Consider the following 18,723-nt stretch of genomic DNA (forward strand, 5'->3'; position numbering starts at 1 on the left):
GGTTCTAATCTCTGTGGCTGGTTCCATGCTGTTCTCTAACTTTTTCGTTACTGTACTCTGACTGGTCCAGCCACTACGTTTTTTTAATGGCACTTCAGAAAGAAGATGGAGTAGAGCTAAGAATGCACTGACACTCTCTTCAAAAGAAATGAAAAGGCATCTCCAGCTCCAGCTACTGAAACCCCCTTACATGGATAATTATGAGGGAAGTGAATGGACGTTTACAGGGCTCAAAGCCTAGAGAGATAATGAAAATGATATGTCCTAGTTAGAAATGGGATCTTTGGTTGGCAGTCAGGTTACCCGTTGTCCAAGCAAGGACCCTTACTCTAGTCAGGGTAAAGGAAAATCACACAAAGTTAACCCTTGCTCAACCCCTTGGTCTTGGTAGCTTGGCACGAGAAGGCAGGCTTAACTTCAAAAGCTGTGGGTAAAGGATTTGTACCAACACATACAGTAATACAGTGAAAACACTACAAAAGGGACACCACATTGGTTTAGAAAAATAGTAAATATTTATCTAAATCACACAAGACCAAAATGACAAAAATCAAACATACACAAGTCAGGTTATGAATTTTCAAAAGAATAAGAGTCTTAATCCTTAGAAAACAGTGAGAATGCTGTTGTTACACAAAGTACCTGGTTAGTGTCAGAAATAAAGCTGCACAAGCGAGCGTGTGTCAGAAAAGGGTAGCGATGATTCGATTCCTTACTCGCAAGTGAGGCCGTGCGTTGTTTCCTTCTCCGGTCGGATCAGCGATGTGTTGTTTTTCTCCCTCGCAAGAGAAGCGATACATCGATTTCTGGACCGAGCACCTCAGATCCGTGCAGAGTCGGGTTGACTTGTACAGCCAGGGACGATGCGTGGAAAATCCGGTTGCAAGGTGTTAGAAGAACGCACAGTTTAAAACTGCACACAAAGACACTGCGGTGGCAGGTCTGAGCCATGTTTACAGGGCTACTCGTGTGTAGCACAACCTGTGCTGCAGGTCCACTAGTAGCATTTGATCTACAGTCACTGGGCACCTCTAGTGCACTGTACTAGGGACTTACTCATAAATCAGATATGCCAATCCTGGAAAGCCAATTACACATATATTTTACATAGGAGCACTTGCACTTTAGCACTGGATAGCAGTGGTAAAGTGCCCAGAGTATCAAAAACGGAGTCCAGCACACAACAACCTGGGAAACAGAGGCAAAAAGTTAGGGGAGACCACGCCAAGGATGCCATGTCTATCAGTCCTCCACCAACAAGCTACCAGAGATTAACTGCAGTGTACCACATTAGGGATATTTCAAAGAATTGCTGGGTATGCTCTCAACGTAAACTAGTCCTAAGCAGCCTCACCTAAGATGTCCATTTTGTGTGTAGTTCTTTGCATAAAGGAATCCCAAGATGGATTCTGTGCAAAGTTGGTAAAATGTACATATGTGCATGCTCAGTTGTCTCTCACACATGCACAGTGACTCACTCAACTGTCCGACGCTGTTGGAACAGATGACTTAATTGAGCTACATTAGCGGACTTTTAACAGGAGAAGCTAGGAGGCATCTCTCCACTGAATGTGATGGACAAAAGTGCCTGTACCTTCCATTAGTATATGTGCATCCACTGCCAGTCTGTCAGCCCAGTTGGAGGACAGTGGACACTCCTTAAATGTTATTTTGGGTGCCCTTCCTAACCTCCGCTCCACAATCTGGGGTCTCAGCCCGGAGGTCCTTAATGCATGTGGCTGAGTGCCATGCTCACCGATTCAAATATCAGGAGAGACAGACTGATAACAACAGAAGTTGAACATAGGACAGAGGTGCACTCTCTCCTGAGACATACATGGGACTTTACCATCCTTATAGGGCCACATGTACATGTGTTGTGGTAAACAAGCTCACGCTGTTATGGCACTGAAAGAGCTAAACTGACAGGCATAAAGCTGCTGAAGAGAAACACATTCTAAATGTATATGCTTTACAAATCTAATTCATTTGTCTTTACAAAATCCACATCTTTGACAAGAGGACAAAAGAAATATTAGTGTATCTGAAATGACATTCCAGGACTGAAGAGCTCGTAGGTTGGAGATGCGCCCAAAACGGAAGACACCCCGGTTATCTTCCAGGAAGAACACGCGCAAGAGGAGCTCGGGCAGGGGGAGGCCTTTACTATTGAAGATACGGATGCCCAGTCCGACATCAAAAGCCATGCAGTCACCTCTGCACAACCTGTGAGTAGAACAGCCCCTACTCCCTACACAAAGACATTAAAAAAGCCCCAGAAGCAGGTCACCGTACCTCCACTGCCTTCAGGCCATGGTCGGATCCGAAAATCACCTTCTGATGCCCCGCCCTCCGTGTTGTCAACAAAAATAGCCAAGAGGGTGACATACCACAGGAAATAGATCCATGGGATTCATACGATCCAGATCCCATCCTGCCAAATGACCACGACTTATATCCAGCACAGCCATCAGCACCTGAAGACACAACATCCTATCAGCAGGTCATGACAAGGGCAGCCACATACCACAATGTCCAGCTGCACACTGACCCTATTGAAGAGGATTTACTCTTCGACACCCTCACTGCCACACATAGTTTTTAACTATGTTGCCAGGCATGCTTAGATATGCCAATGATATTTTTAAAGAACCCTTAAAGTCTTGAGTTATCACCCCAAGGGTGGATAAGAAATAGAGGGCTGCACTTGCAGACCCTCTACCCTGGCTCAAATCTCCTCACGCCGTAGTCATCATTACAGCACCAAAATGTGCTCATAGTCTATCCATAGGAGATACCCCCCGATAAGGAAAGTGAAAAAAACTAGATGCAGAGGGGGAAAGAGTGGCTGCAAAAGCTGTCAGTCGTTGGTGTATCACCAATTCCCAGGCACTTTTGACACTGACAACCGGAAATTGAGGATCTCCTCCAGTACCTCCCAGAGGAACGTCATAAAAGGGCACAAGAGATTGTTTCAGAGGGTCAGACCACCTCTAGTAATTCTATTAGATGCGCAATTGATGCTGCAGATACCGCAGCATGCGGTATTAACTCTAGTGTCATTATACGTAGGTACGCTTGGCTTAGGTGTTCAGGATTCAAGCCAGAAATACAGCAGGCAGTCCTCAACATGCCGTTCGATAGGGAACAAACACCATAGAAAACTTTAGACTCTGAGACAGCAAATTCTTTGGGGGCATTACTCACCACCACACAACGTGGTACTTTTTGTCGCCCACAATTCATGGGAGGCTACAAACTATCTTCTACTGAGCCTTCCACCTCTCAGAACAAACAGGCTTCCCATTTCTACAATAGAGGTTCATTTAGAGGTGCAAACAACAAGCACAGAGGAAAGCCAGCCACCTCCAGAGGATCTGCCTCCACTGCACGCCAGTGACTATTTACACACTCCACCACCTCACCTCTCCTGTAGAGGGAAGACTCAAAGGTTTCTACCCAAAATTGTCACACACCACCACAGACCAGTGGGTAATCTCAATTATCCAACATGGTTGATGTCTGGAGCTCACGTCCTCTTCACCTAATATCCCCCTCGCACTCACAAATTCTTACAGGAACATCTTGCTCTTCTCAAAGAAGAGGTACAATCCCTTCTTCTGAAACGGGCTATAGAACCAGTCCCCTTCTCACAGCAAGGGTCAGGAGTATACTCCCTCTGCTTCCTTGTAACAAAGAAGGACGGGTCACTCAGGCCAATTCTAGATCTCAGACCACTAAATCTCTACATTCTCTCAGAGCATTGCCATATGGTCACTCTCCAAGATGTAATTTCACTGTTACAGCAAGGCAACTTTATGACTGCATTAGATCTAAAGAACTCCTAATTTCATATTCCCATTCACCCAGCACACTGCAAATATCTCAGATTCATAATTGCTGGGGAACATCATCACTTCAAGGTTTTACTTTTCAGGGTTACAAACATGCCCAGGGTCTTCACAAAATGTCTAGCAGTAGTTGTTGCATATCTAAGACATCAACACATTCACGTCTTCCCTTCCTTGAACAATTGACTCATCAAAGCCAGTACTTTACAACACTGTCAGCGTCTCACACAGATTGCAATGGATCTCCTTCACACTCTGGGATTCACAGTCAACTTTCTCAAATCCCATCTCCAACCTCTACAAATACAGCCTTATCTAGGAGCAGTGCTCAATGTGCAGAAAGGGTTAGAGTATTTAAGCCAAGCTGGAATTCAAACGTTTCAAACATTAATGTTCTAGTTACAGGAAGACCACACTTACACAGTGAAGACAATAATGCAGCTATTAGGGATGATGGAGTCTTGCATTGCCCATCGTACCTCATGCTAGACTGCACATGCATCGACTACAGTAATGTCTGTCTCACAGTGGTCTCAGTCATGGGGTCCTCTCCAAGATCTAGTGTTGTTGGACCCCCAGAGTCACCGCTCTTTGCAATGGTGGAACCCCAACTAAACTCTCCAAGGTTGACCCTGTGCCTCGGATCACTCTGACTACAGTTGCATCACAGACAGGTTGGGGGGCTCACCTCAACAACCTCACAATAAAAGGTCTATGGGATCCCATTCAACAAGCTTCACAAATCAATTACTTGGAGCTTCAAGCAGTTTTCCTAGCAATGAGGCTTTTATTCCACAACTCTCCTACAAAGTGGTTCTAGTCTGTACAGACAATATGAGAGGCGTGCGGGGCTGGGGGACCGAATGTTCGTCTCAGTTGTCCCATCTTATTCAAATATGGAAATGGGCAGTTCACCACCACATTCACTTAGTGATAGAGTATCTCCCAGACATGAACAACCAATTTTCAGACCTCTTCAGCAGGATACAGCAACATGTCCACAAATGGGAACTCCATCCACAAGCCCTTTGACAGTACTTTCTAAAGTGGGGAACACCCCAAATAGATCTCTTTACCACTGCTTGCGCTTTCCCGTCTCTCCCTTTCACTCCATCTCTAGTTCATAAATTGAGGCAAGCCTTGATCACCAGGATCCTTGTACCTCCCACATGGGCACATCAAGCTTGGTTCACAACACTTTCGGATCTATCAGTAGTTCACGCGTAAAGCTCCCCAACAAGCTGGACCTTCTCACTCAAAATCATGGACAGATCAGGCATCCAGACCCAAAAACGCTCTGCCTTGTGATATGACTCTTGACGTCATAGAGTTTGGTTGCTAAATGCTACTGCCAAAATGCATGGACATTCTAAAAGAGGCACGTTAAACCTACAACCAGACATTGTTGTGATGCAAAATGGAAACGGTTTGTATGCTACCATCAACCTAAACACATTGACCCACTCAAACCTTCGGTCTAAGATATTGTTTATTTGCTACATTTGCAGAAAGCAAACTTAGCATACTCGTCTATTTGTCTTCATTTAGCAGCTGTAACTGCTTACCTCCAAAACAGACAACACATCTCTTTATTCCAGCTTCCAGGTATTAAAAGCCTTCATGGAAGATCTCAAGAGTCATTGCACCAAGGGTACCTCAAGCCCCATCATGGAACCTTAATGTTGTTCTTACTAGACTCATGGGTCCACCTTTTGAGCCAATGCATAATTAAATTACCAGTCTTTTTCCTACAACCAGACTCAGTTGCAGAAAGAGCTCTTCACACACTGGATATTAAAAGGGCTCTCTCATGTGTTATAGTGACTGAACCAAACAGTTTAAGAAATCTAAACCACTTTTTTTAGCATTTTCAATGCCTCATAAAGGCAACCCAATAACAATAAATGGCATAGCCAGATGCATAATCAAATGTATTCAAACTTGCTATGCTAAAGCCAAACAACAGTTACCTGCTACCCCCTGAGCCCACTCCACTAGGAAAAAGGGTGCTTCTATGGCTTTTCTAGGTAACATCCCAATAGCAGATATATATAAAGCTACTACTTGCTCTACGCCACATACTTTTACTAAACACTATTGTGTAGATGTTTTAGCACGACAACAAGCCAATGTTGGCCAAGCAGTGCTCCGAACACTCTTTCAAGCAACTCCAACTCCTGCAGGCTAGCCACCCCCTATTTGGAGGGACTGCTTTACAGTCTGTGCAAAGCATGTGTATCTACAGCCACACGTGCCATAGAACGGAAAATGTTACTTACCCAGTAGACATCTGTTCGTGGCATGTAGTGCTGTAGATTCACATTCGTCCTCCCTGTACGCCTCTAGCCGTTTTAGTTGCATTGTCATATACATATTGTACATATGTAAATACACTGCATGGTCATCTCTTTCTCTTTACTCTATACACTCCTTGCATCACCCACCTGCGGGAAAACGATCTAACAAAGGAAAACAATTTAACAAAGGGCTCAATGCCCAAGCGCAGTATCACTGAGAGGAGGAGTCCCTCTATCTCGTAACTCAAAAAGATTCTTCGAACAAAAACAACTTGCAACACTCCAGACCCAACACTAGATGGTGGACATATGCAAAGCATGTGAATCTACAGCACTACATGCCATGAACAGATGTCTACTGGGTAAGTAACATTTTCCTTCTCCATGAAGTTGCTACTGGGTAGTTAAAGTTAGGACCATTTTTCCATAGGAAAATTATTTTTTTGTTTACTAATTACTTTGAGGCTTCGAAAAAAGTCTCAACCACATCAGCTTTCCCCTATAACAACCTAACTCCACGCCACTTAACAATGAGAAATGTTCTGACAAATAGAAACAAAAACGTATTTGACACGTAAAAAACATGAGATCACCTTTCTGTATCTACCTTACATTTTTTTACTTTGAAAATAATTTAAAGCTGAGAAATGACAATTGACACACCTAGACTGGAACCCTCAACCTTCGGTGTGAGGGTCTGAGACAATAGCCACTGGGCCATGGGTGATTACTTACTATGCAGTGTCCAGACATCTCTATGACTTTCAACCAAAGATGATGGGGAAACAGATGTAAATGTTCCGTCATGGGGATGATTTAACATTCAGAACACAAGTAAATAAACAGACACACTGCCATGAGATCAGGATTTGAACCTTAAGCCTACTGACAGGCCAAGAATGTTACCAGTAAGCTAGAGGTGACTCTGTTCTACTCTGCATCAAAAGGTAAGTATAATATTCCAACCAAACATCATGCTAGTGTAATGCTTTGAAGTTATTGAATGGAGAGACCATTGTAATAACAATCTCTCTCTCTCTCTCTCTCTCTCTTACATACAATTATGGAATGAAAGGGAGAGAGACAAAGTGACAGGACCGCAGGGGGAGTCTCAAGGCCCCGCGGTTCTATCCAGCTCCCGCGTCCTGCAGGAGACTGCTTTAAATAGCAGCTCCATGCTTGTAGGAGCAATGTTTTCATGTCTTTCCCTGTACGCATATTTGGGTGCAGGGAACGACATGAAAACTCCGCTTTCACAAAGCGTGAGCAGTTTGACAGCTCCTGCTTGCTTAAAGCGAAGCTATGTTTGCTTTTGCTTGGCGGGAGATGTCATTTATATTATACTTGGTCTCATACAGAATCTATTTTATTTCTGTCAAAGTAATCTAAATGTCGTAGAAATAGCTTTTCCCTGTTACGCTTAGTCTCCCACATGGAGATTCACTCACCCAACCTGAGGTAGTCAGGCTCATGATCTTTTTAAATTTGTGATATTGAGTTAGATCCAATTAATATGTTTGCACATCCATATTGCACAAAACAAAACTAGAATGTAGAATTGTGTTGTATCAAAGAGGTGATTACATGCTTCGTTCTTGCCCAAAAAAACATTTAAGCATAGGACAGCCAAGTTCACTCAGGTTCCTAAAAGCATTCTGCAACATTGGAAGTACACCCACTGACCAGGCAATAGCTGCATTGTAGTCTTTGATCGCATTATACACCAATTCTAAAGAAGGGTGTGGCCAGATTAGTGAGCAATATTCCATGCCCTTTTATTATATCCCATAAAGTACAAATGTTCTATCTTGGCAGAATACCACTTAACAAACATTAGATTTTGTCTGTAAGTTGAGCTAGTGTCTTTGAAAAGAACATTTTATATTTGCTGGGGGCAATATCAAAGTATATATAATGTGTGATATTTCTGTTATCTGTTTGGGCGATAGTTCATATGTTTCAGGGAACTAAAATGTAAAGCCAGATCCATTCTTGATTTTCTGGGCAACTGATGACTGTTTGTAGGACAGAGTAGTTTATTAATTTGGGTGGATTGGTGTCCACCACAAGTAATAGTCTTTACCCTGTTAGGTCTAGAACAAGGTTTCAATAATTCAAACCTGAGCTCTACCCCTGGTAGCTGTTGCACAGAGCAGACAGGCTAAGCCTAAGAAAATGTGTGAAGCATTTAGAAGTACCATAACAGTTCAAATGTCTAATTCACAATACAATAAGAATTCCACTTCAATTTATAAAAAATAGAGAAAAAAATAAGCAAAATGAGACAAATCCAGTAACGAAACTGGAGGTATGAATTTTTAAGTTAAATAGTGCCAGAAAATGTCAATGGTAGTGAATGGTCATGGTAGACTGGGACCTAGGCTCAAGATGAGGCTGACCACAATGTAGCATGGGTCGGATCCACCAAGTAGATTGGTCCTGTTAGGGCCTTGACATTAGAAAGATTGTAAAGTTGTCTAGGTCCCAGACTGAAAAGGGTTTTGTTGTTTATCTGAGTGAAAACTCTTCTCCTTGCGGGATGAATGTAAAAGTCAGTCTAGGGCTGTGGAACTGCGGGTCAGATACTTTTCACAGTCTGTCTCTCTGAAGCTCTGGAGCACAGTTCCCAAACTTCCTTTGGTGTCCAAACAACCACCATTGTACACTTCCAAGTCCCCCAGGGCCTCACGGGGAGCACTTAGATAAACTCATTGTGTCTGGCAGGGGTCACCAGCAAAGCCCAGTACAGGTGCCAGTGGTTATCTGAGATTCTTCACAGGAATGTTTTGCTCAGCTTTTTTAATGTTCCTTGAGCCACCCAAGGGATCAGCCTTATGATCCTTGAAGATCTATCTGTCCTGGGAATTCAAGTGGAAAGGGGATCCAACTTCCTCAGGTCCTTCGCATAGGTCACAGTGGATGCAGCATATGCAGTTCCCTGGTAACCATTCACAAGTCAGCAGTGTTGTGAGGAAGGCTGACCAAGGGTTCAGCTTTGTAGGGTTCACCAACATTGGAGTGGGGGATGTCCTAAGACTCTCATATTTCCTCTTTTAACAATGGAGAAAAGGTTCCCCAGTCCTGAATCACAGATGTTTGCAGTAATCCCTGTTTTACAGTAAACTGGCCCAAAAGGCAATGTGATAAGGGTAAATCCAAGATCGCAAAGTAATAAAGTTGTACTGAACTTGGGCTTTGAGACTGGGGCTGAGAGTCGGTAGTTTGTTATAGTAATCCTAGTATTTTCCCACAACTAACACTAAAATTCAGTTTAGAGCAGGCACCGTACCCAGAACAAACCAAGAGACAGAAGTTTGGTAGGACAAAAGGGAGGTCCTTCAGCAACCATTCGGGGGGCATATACAAAAATTGTCTTGCCATCCTGTTTGCTCCCTTTGATGGGCGCAAAACCTTTACATGCACTTCAAACACACCTATTGTGCAGGATGACACACTAGGGTGTGAACAGTAGGTGCAGAGCCTCTACCCTGCTTACTCTGAGCTCAGAGGAGTATTGTCTGCTCCTTGAGCTCAGCCTATTGTATGCTCCTGGGAGGAATTTCACAACCCGTTGGAACCTCCATCAATGCTGAGCACTGTCTCGGAGTCGCAGGAGAGCTCATACAAATTACCCTTCTGAAAGCTCCGAGTGGTAAAGAGTAGCTTTCTAAAAGTTACTTTTCCCTAATATTTATTAAAAAAATCAGACTTAGCCATTTAATTACTGAAGTTTGATTTTTAATAACTATTAATAATAGTGGTTTACTCATCAAAACGGTCCATTTTCCGATGTAGCAGAATTAGTATTTTAATCTGCACTCTGGTTTAAAACATAGAAACAGCGATACCGGACACAGTGAAAATAGCTTTTTGGAACTTGTCACTGCACCTTGACTTTAAAAAGTGTTATTTTAACAGGTCACACTGCAGGTTTTACTCTGGAGTAGTCAGGCTACAGTGGGAGACCTGAAGCCATGATTCCATTTGTCACACTAGTGGACGGTGCAATAAGTGCTGCAGTCCACAGGAAACTTTTTGACGTATGCATATTTTCTGTACTATATACTAAGCCCTTCCAAGAAAGTTTTAAAACACAATCGGGTATTAGTAAATCTCTACATGGTTTAGTGGTCAGAGCACATGTACTGAGCACTTGACAGTAGTGCCCTAGTGTGTAGAGTCTAAACACCAGCAATAATATTCAGCAAAAATTGAGGTGACCACTTAATTACTTTTTCATTTATTTTTTATATGCCTATTTGAATCATTCAGAGGAGTCTGCTTTCTCAATGTCTTGTGCACCCTAAGGCGCGTTGTGCATAAAATACGTAATTACTTGTAAAGTTTGTCCGAAGAGCAAACAGTTTGGCACTGATGTGTTCCTCTAGATAAATTGACTTCTGTGTCTTGGTTTTTAATTTTTGCAGCTAGGTATTTTTTACGCCGCAGGTCAAAAATGTTATCTGGGCACTTAGGCTTGTGTTTGCCCCATCGAAACATGTTGTTTTTGCTTCTTGTCGGCATGTTCGTAATCCCAAGGTTTTGAAACATCAGCACAGTAAGTCCCCGGCGCACGTCCTGGAATGCTGTGCAAATGAAGATTATGTGCACGATGGTGTTAGGAGCTTGGATGCAGCCTCTGCAGAGGTTGCCATTTGCTGTTATAACCCATTTTGAGCAGAGGTCTAGAGTTGTAACTTCTCCTAGGCGTGGAGCCAAAACGTGTTTTTTTTTTTTTTTTTTTGCATTGGAGAACCAGCACGAACTCATATAAGGCTGTTACACCAGGAAATTGTAGGAGTGAATAATGAACCAGGAGAGTGCTTGACTTGAAAACGTGTTTTTGTCTTCAGAAAGAAATAATGCGTACACTCTATTATTGTCTCTTGAAGACTTGATAGGACGTTGGTAGGTCCCATAACTCATAATTTGCAGACTGTCTAAGGAAGATCGTAAGTAAACCTGTTTTGGGCACTGACCTGAGTTTTTTGAGAATTTGATCCATAGTCTTTAGTTGAGGGTGTTCTCCTTAGCACCTCTTAATCTGTGGCAGAGGTAAAAAGGGGCCTTTTCTCACAGTATATGAATTTTTATATAGATTTGTTGTATGCAAATGTATTGTACGTGGATATTAGGAACCTCTTACTGGGATCTGGTCAGCCTGCTTCTGAATTGAACAGCCCTTGGTATATGCAGTAAGCAAGTAATTGGGCATAAAAAATGCAGTTCCACATAAAAAAGCAATTTAGGGATCTATCTTAATCTGAGTTGGCTTATTATCATTCAAGATTGGCAAACTTCATTCGTATGATAAGTCAGGGCTATAGATAGGATGCAGCCAGCACACAGCCTAGTTCTGGTGCTAGCTTCTGACATGGACTGTAATCAGGGCTACTGAAATTGTGATTGTGCGGCTGCAGCGTTTTCACACAAATTTGGATTTACAACATAATTCATCATATGTTGCATAAATTGTTTCTAGCTCAAACGAATCAAAAGTTACTAAAAAATGCTGCGATGCATGTTGCTGTGCAGCAGAAGGCACTTCGCAAACGTTTACTTGTGTACCATTCAATTGCATATTCCTGTGTTTGAGTGTAAACAAGTACTAATAACCTTTGTCCAGACTGTAAAAGTGTGAAAAAATGATAAAATAATGAACTGATACTTGGCACAATTTGCATTTTCTTGCTCCATAATTTAGTAAACGTGCTGCATAACTTGGTCCTCCCTTGTATAACACCAGTGGCCCTGACCGCAATTAATTGTAAACTAATTGGGATGTGGTATCCGGCTTTTTAAGTAGGATAGTTACTGAAGAACGACTTTATTTTTCCTGAAGATACTGAGAACAAGTTTTGATTTCTGGCTGCCACTGAAAAGTTTTTACTTTAGAAATTATTGCTTTCTTAACCACATGCTTTCAGTTAATTTTGTAGGGTTACCCATCTTACTCCCATTGTACTTATACTCATTTTTGTAAATGTAATTTTAGTATGTTGCATTTTGGGCATTATTTGCAATATTTTACAGAATGGCCTGCGCCGGCAAAAGAAACAGCGATCTACTGCTTAATATTATTTTTTGTCATTTTCACAGCTTTTGACAATCTTTGTGAGCGCTAAGTTGTCGTCATATCTCAGGTTTTACCAGAATAACAAAGACTTCATCGACTCCCTTGGTAAGCTATGTTGAAAAACAGTTGTGTGTTAACCTGTGTCATTGCTGGATCAGTAGAAAAGGATTGTTCAATCCACACATATAAATCACTTGCCTTTTGTACTTTTAGATCACTCCCCTATGTAGTTGAGGTTGAACAAATTGTTTTATTAAATAAAAATAACTGTGACCCAGTGGTCAATGTGAGTAAATGAAAAAAGTGTCACAGGCCAAAGACTGAAATGTTATCAGAAAACTCAAAAGCTTGTGAGAGGTGGGACTAAAGAGACTTCACTGTGAAGTCTTCTTAGGTTTGAAAGGGAACATAGTGATCACACATGTCAACAAATAAACTGCCTCGTGACATCAGTGCTGGACAAGAAGTATTAGCTGTCACAGGCTACTTAACTTGAGTTCCAACTGCTAGAGCTTACACGGACAAAGCACTACTTTTTAAATGGTTAGCTTCCAGAGATGTTTTCATTTCGCATAATTAGCAGTTTCATGTTCAGTTCAGGATTGTGATATTCATATCGAAATTACAGAATAGAAGGTGCTTGATCTGATGCGCTGTCACCCTTAAATGAAGCAACCTCCTGTTCTGACCACACATGCACTAGCTATCTTTACAATTGCAAAAAAAACATGGTTTCTGACTATAAATTGTCCAGCTGGAAAGGGTGCATATCCAGGTGTGGGATGGATGACGTGCCATGCAAGTACATGGTGCAGAGCTGCTTTCGATTTAACAACTTTGTGGAGGTGTTTTTGATTCTGCAAATGGGCAGGAAGCTTTCCAAACAGTTGGTAGTGGGAATGCCTGTCTACCAAATAACTGAGGAATCTTTCTCTTGCTTCCACTTCTGTGCCTCCAGTTTGAGAAAGATTCATCAGGTGGTTAGGCCAACACTACTTAATTGAATATTCTTGTTTGGGATGATAAAAGAATGTGGGATCGCATTTGAATAGTTGAAGAAGTTAAATAACAAATAGATGGTATCAAGGATAAGAAACTTTGTTTTTAGTTCCCTAAAAGTGGTATTTATTTCTCCAGCAAGTCTTCAGAAAAGCTAGTGTAACTCCAACCCACTTTTGACTCTGTAATTAATACTGTTACATAAAGACCAATGTGTTCCTGTTAATGTCACTTTTCTCTTGGCCAGAATCCACAACTGTCAGTTAATTGATAGTACTGAAGCCATAGACGATCCGTAATCCCAAAGTGTTCAGCTGCCACAAAATGAGCAACTGAGGCCTGGGGCTACAATCTTTCTCTAAGCATCTTTCTTGGGTATGTGCTCCACAGAGATGTTAATCATGACAACTCACTAAAATCTGTGACTTACCAGGGCTGAATCCAAACTCTCTCAACAGGGCTAGGATGGCAATGCTTCAAAGGACATGCAGCAACATGGAGACGGTGCCTAGCATGTAGCATCTATTTTGAAATTGCAGTAATAGCCCAAAATGCTCTCAGTTAAGACAGTCTTGGATTGGTGTTCAGCTTCATAACCTGCAGTAGTTACAGGAGTGTTTGCAATATCTGGTGGATATATCCTGCTGTTAGAGGTTTAAGGTCCCCAAGCTCCTAGTTTGTGGACCTGCTGTTCCGAATGTTTTTCTACTGAGGAAGCTTTTGGCCTTTCTAATATTCCAGTGATTTCTAGTTAAAGTTTTGACTTTATGCATATGTGCGAATAGGTATTCAACAATATTCCAGGTAATTGCCTCCCATTTCCTGAATTGTGAGGTTATCTGTACATATGTGCCAAACCTCCACGAATGAACATAAACAGCAAATTGTAATTCACCTTTTTGTATATTGACATCAGACCTAGTTATTTATGGAAGAAGAACATTTAAATTAGTGGTTAAAGATCCAGTTTCCTGACTACATATTTCTAGCCAATTTCTCTTAACTGATGACAAAGCTTTCAGTGTGCTGAGCTCTTACCCTTGACATGAGTCAGACAGATTTCAAACAGCCACCGACTGTACCCTTTTCAGTCACCACACACAAACTGGTCCAGTTTGAGAAGCTGGTTTTAAAATGCCTTAACATCGTTGATGAGCTTGATAGTCCTGGTAATACAATAGCCCATGCATCAGTTTTCACAGTAAGTAAAATCCTTAAGGTAGCAAGTGAGCCCTTTTGCAGAATACATGTATTTTTCATCTGTACCTTAAAATCAATTGCTGCAATGCCCTGTTTAATCTCTTCACTTCTATATTGTATTTCCTGCAAATGACGTTTTTTGTTTCAGGACGCTGAAAAATTACCAGGTTTTTGCAAATATCCTCACCATTCCAAATCACATAAGGTTTATTTCTGTAAATGCCTATGTGTGGTCTCCATAGAGTAATAAAATATATATTGGTAAAATGTTGCCCATTCTCCTAGTCTTTTTTTCTGTTCTTTTTTTTTTTTAAGTATTATTTTTAATTAAATCTCAATTGGGCGGCTTTTGAGTTATTAGTAATAGAACCTTAAAAGCTATGCCTGGAAAATAGCCATTTGTTTCTGTAACTTAGGACAGGTGTCTAGGAAGTTGATGTTGTTGGTTCTTTATCCATGGTCTAGAAATGTACTATTTTTTGTTCAAATGATATGCTTCTTAGAACTAACTGATATGTAGATAGTTTTAGTCCAATGTCCACATGACAAACGTTGTGTTGACGTGTGCAGGAAGTTATCTCAGTGGATATGGCATAGACAATGTACTTATTGAGGCTGAAATCTTTGGAAGCAAAACTGTCCATTCAGTATTGAGCAGAATTCATTATGTTTGTTTGTTACAAGGTATGCTCATCTTATCTGAGGCTACAGAAACATTGCACTAGAATGGTTTCTGGAACAAGAATGACAAATTAGGTTTTGCGTATATATCTCAGAAGTGATAAAGGCACAGGGTGCACATCATTGAAAAGACGTGATGCAGAGCCAGGCACTGTTGTTTACACTCAGTTCAAAATCAGAAAACCTGAAAGCCACGTTCATAGTTTGTTAAATAATAATAAGAAAAATCAGAACTTTGCAAATACTGGGGAAATGTTTTACTCATGAGAGCTCTAGTGAAAAACTTGGTACATGCTGATCAGGAAGGTGATTTGGAGCTCCCCTTGAAGACTTTGGAGTCACTGATTACTGTGTTTCTTGAATTTGATTGCTTAAACTACCCGAGATATGGGTCCTGGTATTTGGAAAGAGTGAAGAAGCTAGAGGTGGAAAAACCATACCTCTACAGAAAATTCATCCAAAGACATTTTGTGGTGAAAGACCGAGAGGGAAGGTTTAATGCTGTGGCTCCAGATATGAAACTGGAACAGACAATCCAGAGATCACAGAATTATTGGTCAGATGCATAAAAGTGAATATGTTGCTCAGTGGCAGCCAGTTTACCATGAAGTCCTTTCTATTTGCAATGTTTTCAGAGAGATGACAAATTCAAAATTAATGGACCATCATGAAACTGTTCCTCACCACGAACGTGTGGGAAAGAGGGGAACTTTTTAATGCACATGTTGACAGCCTTCATTTCATGCAGCGGGAAGGAAACCCCTTTGAAATGACTGAGCCTGTGCGACTGAACAACTTTGTGACCAAACAATATGTGGATAACAATATAAAGACATATTTACTAGATGTTCTGGAACATGGTTCGAAACTATATGCAGAACTGAAGCAGGAGAGATTCGTATTGAAAGAGAAAAAGCTGTTTGACATAATCACTAAAGCTAAACTTCAATGTTTTCGTAAGCACATTGAGAGATAGATGTAGCTAAAGAAAGGGGTGAATTTATCAAGGACATTGTCGCATGATCTTCTTCCACCAAATGCATTGTTTGATGGAGATTCTGCAATCAAACCAGTGACGCATAAACTCATACAAGAGCTTGAAAAAAAGTTTAACCTGAAAACTTTCACTGCGAAAAGGTGTTGTCATTGAAAATGGCTGTTGTGGACTAGGTCACAATTGCGAATGGTCAAGATTTGATCCGGGCAAAACTTCGGAGACAACGTTCAGACTGTTTTGCAGATATCAAGGTCAGTGTGCACCTTAAAAGTGGAACAATTGACCTTGCCTGCATCACAAATCTGACACCTATACCTGTTCAACTTCATAAATTCTGGTTATCAACATCGAACAAGATGAACTTAGATATGTTATCTCGCCAGAACATTGCTCATGCTTCAGTGAACACTGAATTTCCAATTATTCCTAGTGGAATGATTGTCAATGAGGAGTTGGTGCCTCCAGAGAGATTCAAAAGTTATGGGCCATATTGTTCAAGAACTTAACAGCAAATTGAAGGAAGCTGACCTTCGTGTTGTGCCACATGTTGAGTAAGCTGCCGAAATGGTTCCAATCGAGTCAGATGTTGTTATTGTGCTACTTAGAAAAGACACTTAGGGCCTGATTACAACTTTGGAGGACGGTGTTAATCCGTCCCAAATGTGATGGATATACCACCTACCGTATTACGAGTTCCATAGGATATAATGGACTTGTAATACGGTAGGTGGTATAGCCGTCACATTTGGGACGGATTAACACCGTCCTCCAAAGTTGTAATCAGGCCCTTAATCCCGCTTCTTATTCTGTACAAGAAACCTGACCCATAGAGGCCCAATGTTCTTATCAAGGCAGATACTCTTAAGGATGATGACACTATGAGCAAAATTGGAACGAAGCTTGGAGCTTTAACTGCTGAACCTGTGATGTTTCTAAAAGGATTTGCTGAGACAGAAGAAGAATGTGACTTTGAAGACACTGAAAGATACCTTGTGCATGTGTGGAAAACGAGTTCTGTGTCACATTTGACGTTCTTCGTTACAGTGAGTTCAAGAGATTAGTCCCGCTAAGTGATCCTCCACTGATGTCATATTCTGTGCATGGACAATTAAAGAGCGTTCTAGTTGATCATAAGATGTGTAAATGTTTTGGATTCTGCATATGTAGGGAAAATCCATGTGAATTTGCTTGTAAAGATATTGATGGGGTGCTAAAACTTTCGAAATTTCTAAAGCCTCTATCCACAAAAATTACACTTGCATGTACTTGCACTTACTGTCGATAGCTCTTCTCAAATGTTCAATATTCTGGAAAATGTACCACAAGTGATTGCCAAAACAAATAAAATGAACTATTAACATGTTTCTAAAACAGGAGTGATAAACATTATTTTTTTTTCCATATTCAGATCGTAATCGTAATCCTCTCCAACTATCGCCCCATCTCCCTCCTCCCTTTCCCCGCCAAGGTTGCCGAGAAACTAGTCAACGCCCGCCTATCCCACTTCCTCGAAGCAAACAACACTCTTGAACCCTCACAATCCGGGTTCCGCAGGAACCACAACACGGAAACCGCCCTCATCGCATGCACTGACTACATCAGGACCAAAGGCGAGACCGTCGCACTCATCCTCCTAAACCTCTCCGCAGCCTTTGACACCGTCTGCCACCGCACACGCCTCCACAACATAGGAATTTGCCACAAAGCCTTAGACTGGCTCACCTCCTTCCTCACCGACCGGACCCAGAGAGTCCACCTTTCCACTCCACCACTACCAAGATCATCTACGGAGTCCCCCAAGGGTCCTCCCTCAGCCCCACACTCTTCAACATCTACATGATCCCCCTAGCCAACATCCTCCGAGCACACAGAATCACTATCCTCTCCTATGCAGATGATACCCAACTCATCCTCTCCCTCACCCGCAACCCCACCACCGCCAAAACCGACCTACACGCTGCTCTCCTCGACACCGCCAACTGGATGACTACTAACCACCTCAAGCTTAACTCCAACAAAACTGAGATCATCATCTTCGGCCCCAATAAAACCACATGGGACGACTCCTGGTGGCCCACCGCCCTAGGCCCCGCACAACCCCCGCTAACCATGTACGCAACCTCGGCATCATCCTGGACCCCTCCCTCTCCATGACACTGCAAATCAATGCCCTAACCTCTTCCTGCTTCCACACACTCCGCACTCTTAAAAAAAAAAAAAAAAAAAAAAAAATCCTTCAAATGGATTCCCCCAGAAACCAGGAAGACAGTTACCCATGCACTCATCAGCAGCAGACTAGACTACGGTAACGCCCTCTACGCCGGCACCACACTCAAACGCAAACTCCAGAGAATCCAGAACACAGCTGCACCCCTCCCCTGCCACGAACGAATCTCACCACACCTCAAATCCCTTCACTGGCTACCCATAGACAAGAGAATCACATTGAAGATCCTCATCCACGCTCACAAATCCTTCCACAACACCGGCCCAACCTACCTCAACGAAAGAGTGAACTTCCACACGCAACCTCAGATCAGCTGACCTCGCCCTAGTCACAGTCCCCCGCATCCAACGCACCACCACAGGAGGCAGGTCCTTCTCCTACCTCGCCCCCAAAAC

General features: G+C 42.1%; 1 protein-coding gene across 2 annotated transcripts in view; it reads left to right on the top strand.

The window, feature by feature from the left end:
- Positions 1-18,723, top strand: part of EIF3M (eukaryotic translation initiation factor 3 subunit M) — a 133,121-nt gene that overhangs the window by 98,472 nt on the left and 15,926 nt on the right. For both annotated transcript variants that reach the window (XM_069223511.1, XM_069223512.1), the window contains one exon: positions 12,248-12,329. In XM_069223511.1, the coding sequence (XP_069079612.1) occupies positions 12,248-12,329 (82 nt within the window). The remainder of the gene's footprint in view (positions 1-12,247; positions 12,330-18,723) is intronic.

The sequence above is a fragment of the Pleurodeles waltl genome, chromosome 3_1 (assembly GCF_031143425.1).
Source record: "Pleurodeles waltl isolate 20211129_DDA chromosome 3_1, aPleWal1.hap1.20221129, whole genome shotgun sequence".
In the NCBI taxonomy this organism is placed as follows: domain Eukaryota; kingdom Metazoa; phylum Chordata; class Amphibia; order Caudata; family Salamandridae; genus Pleurodeles; species Pleurodeles waltl.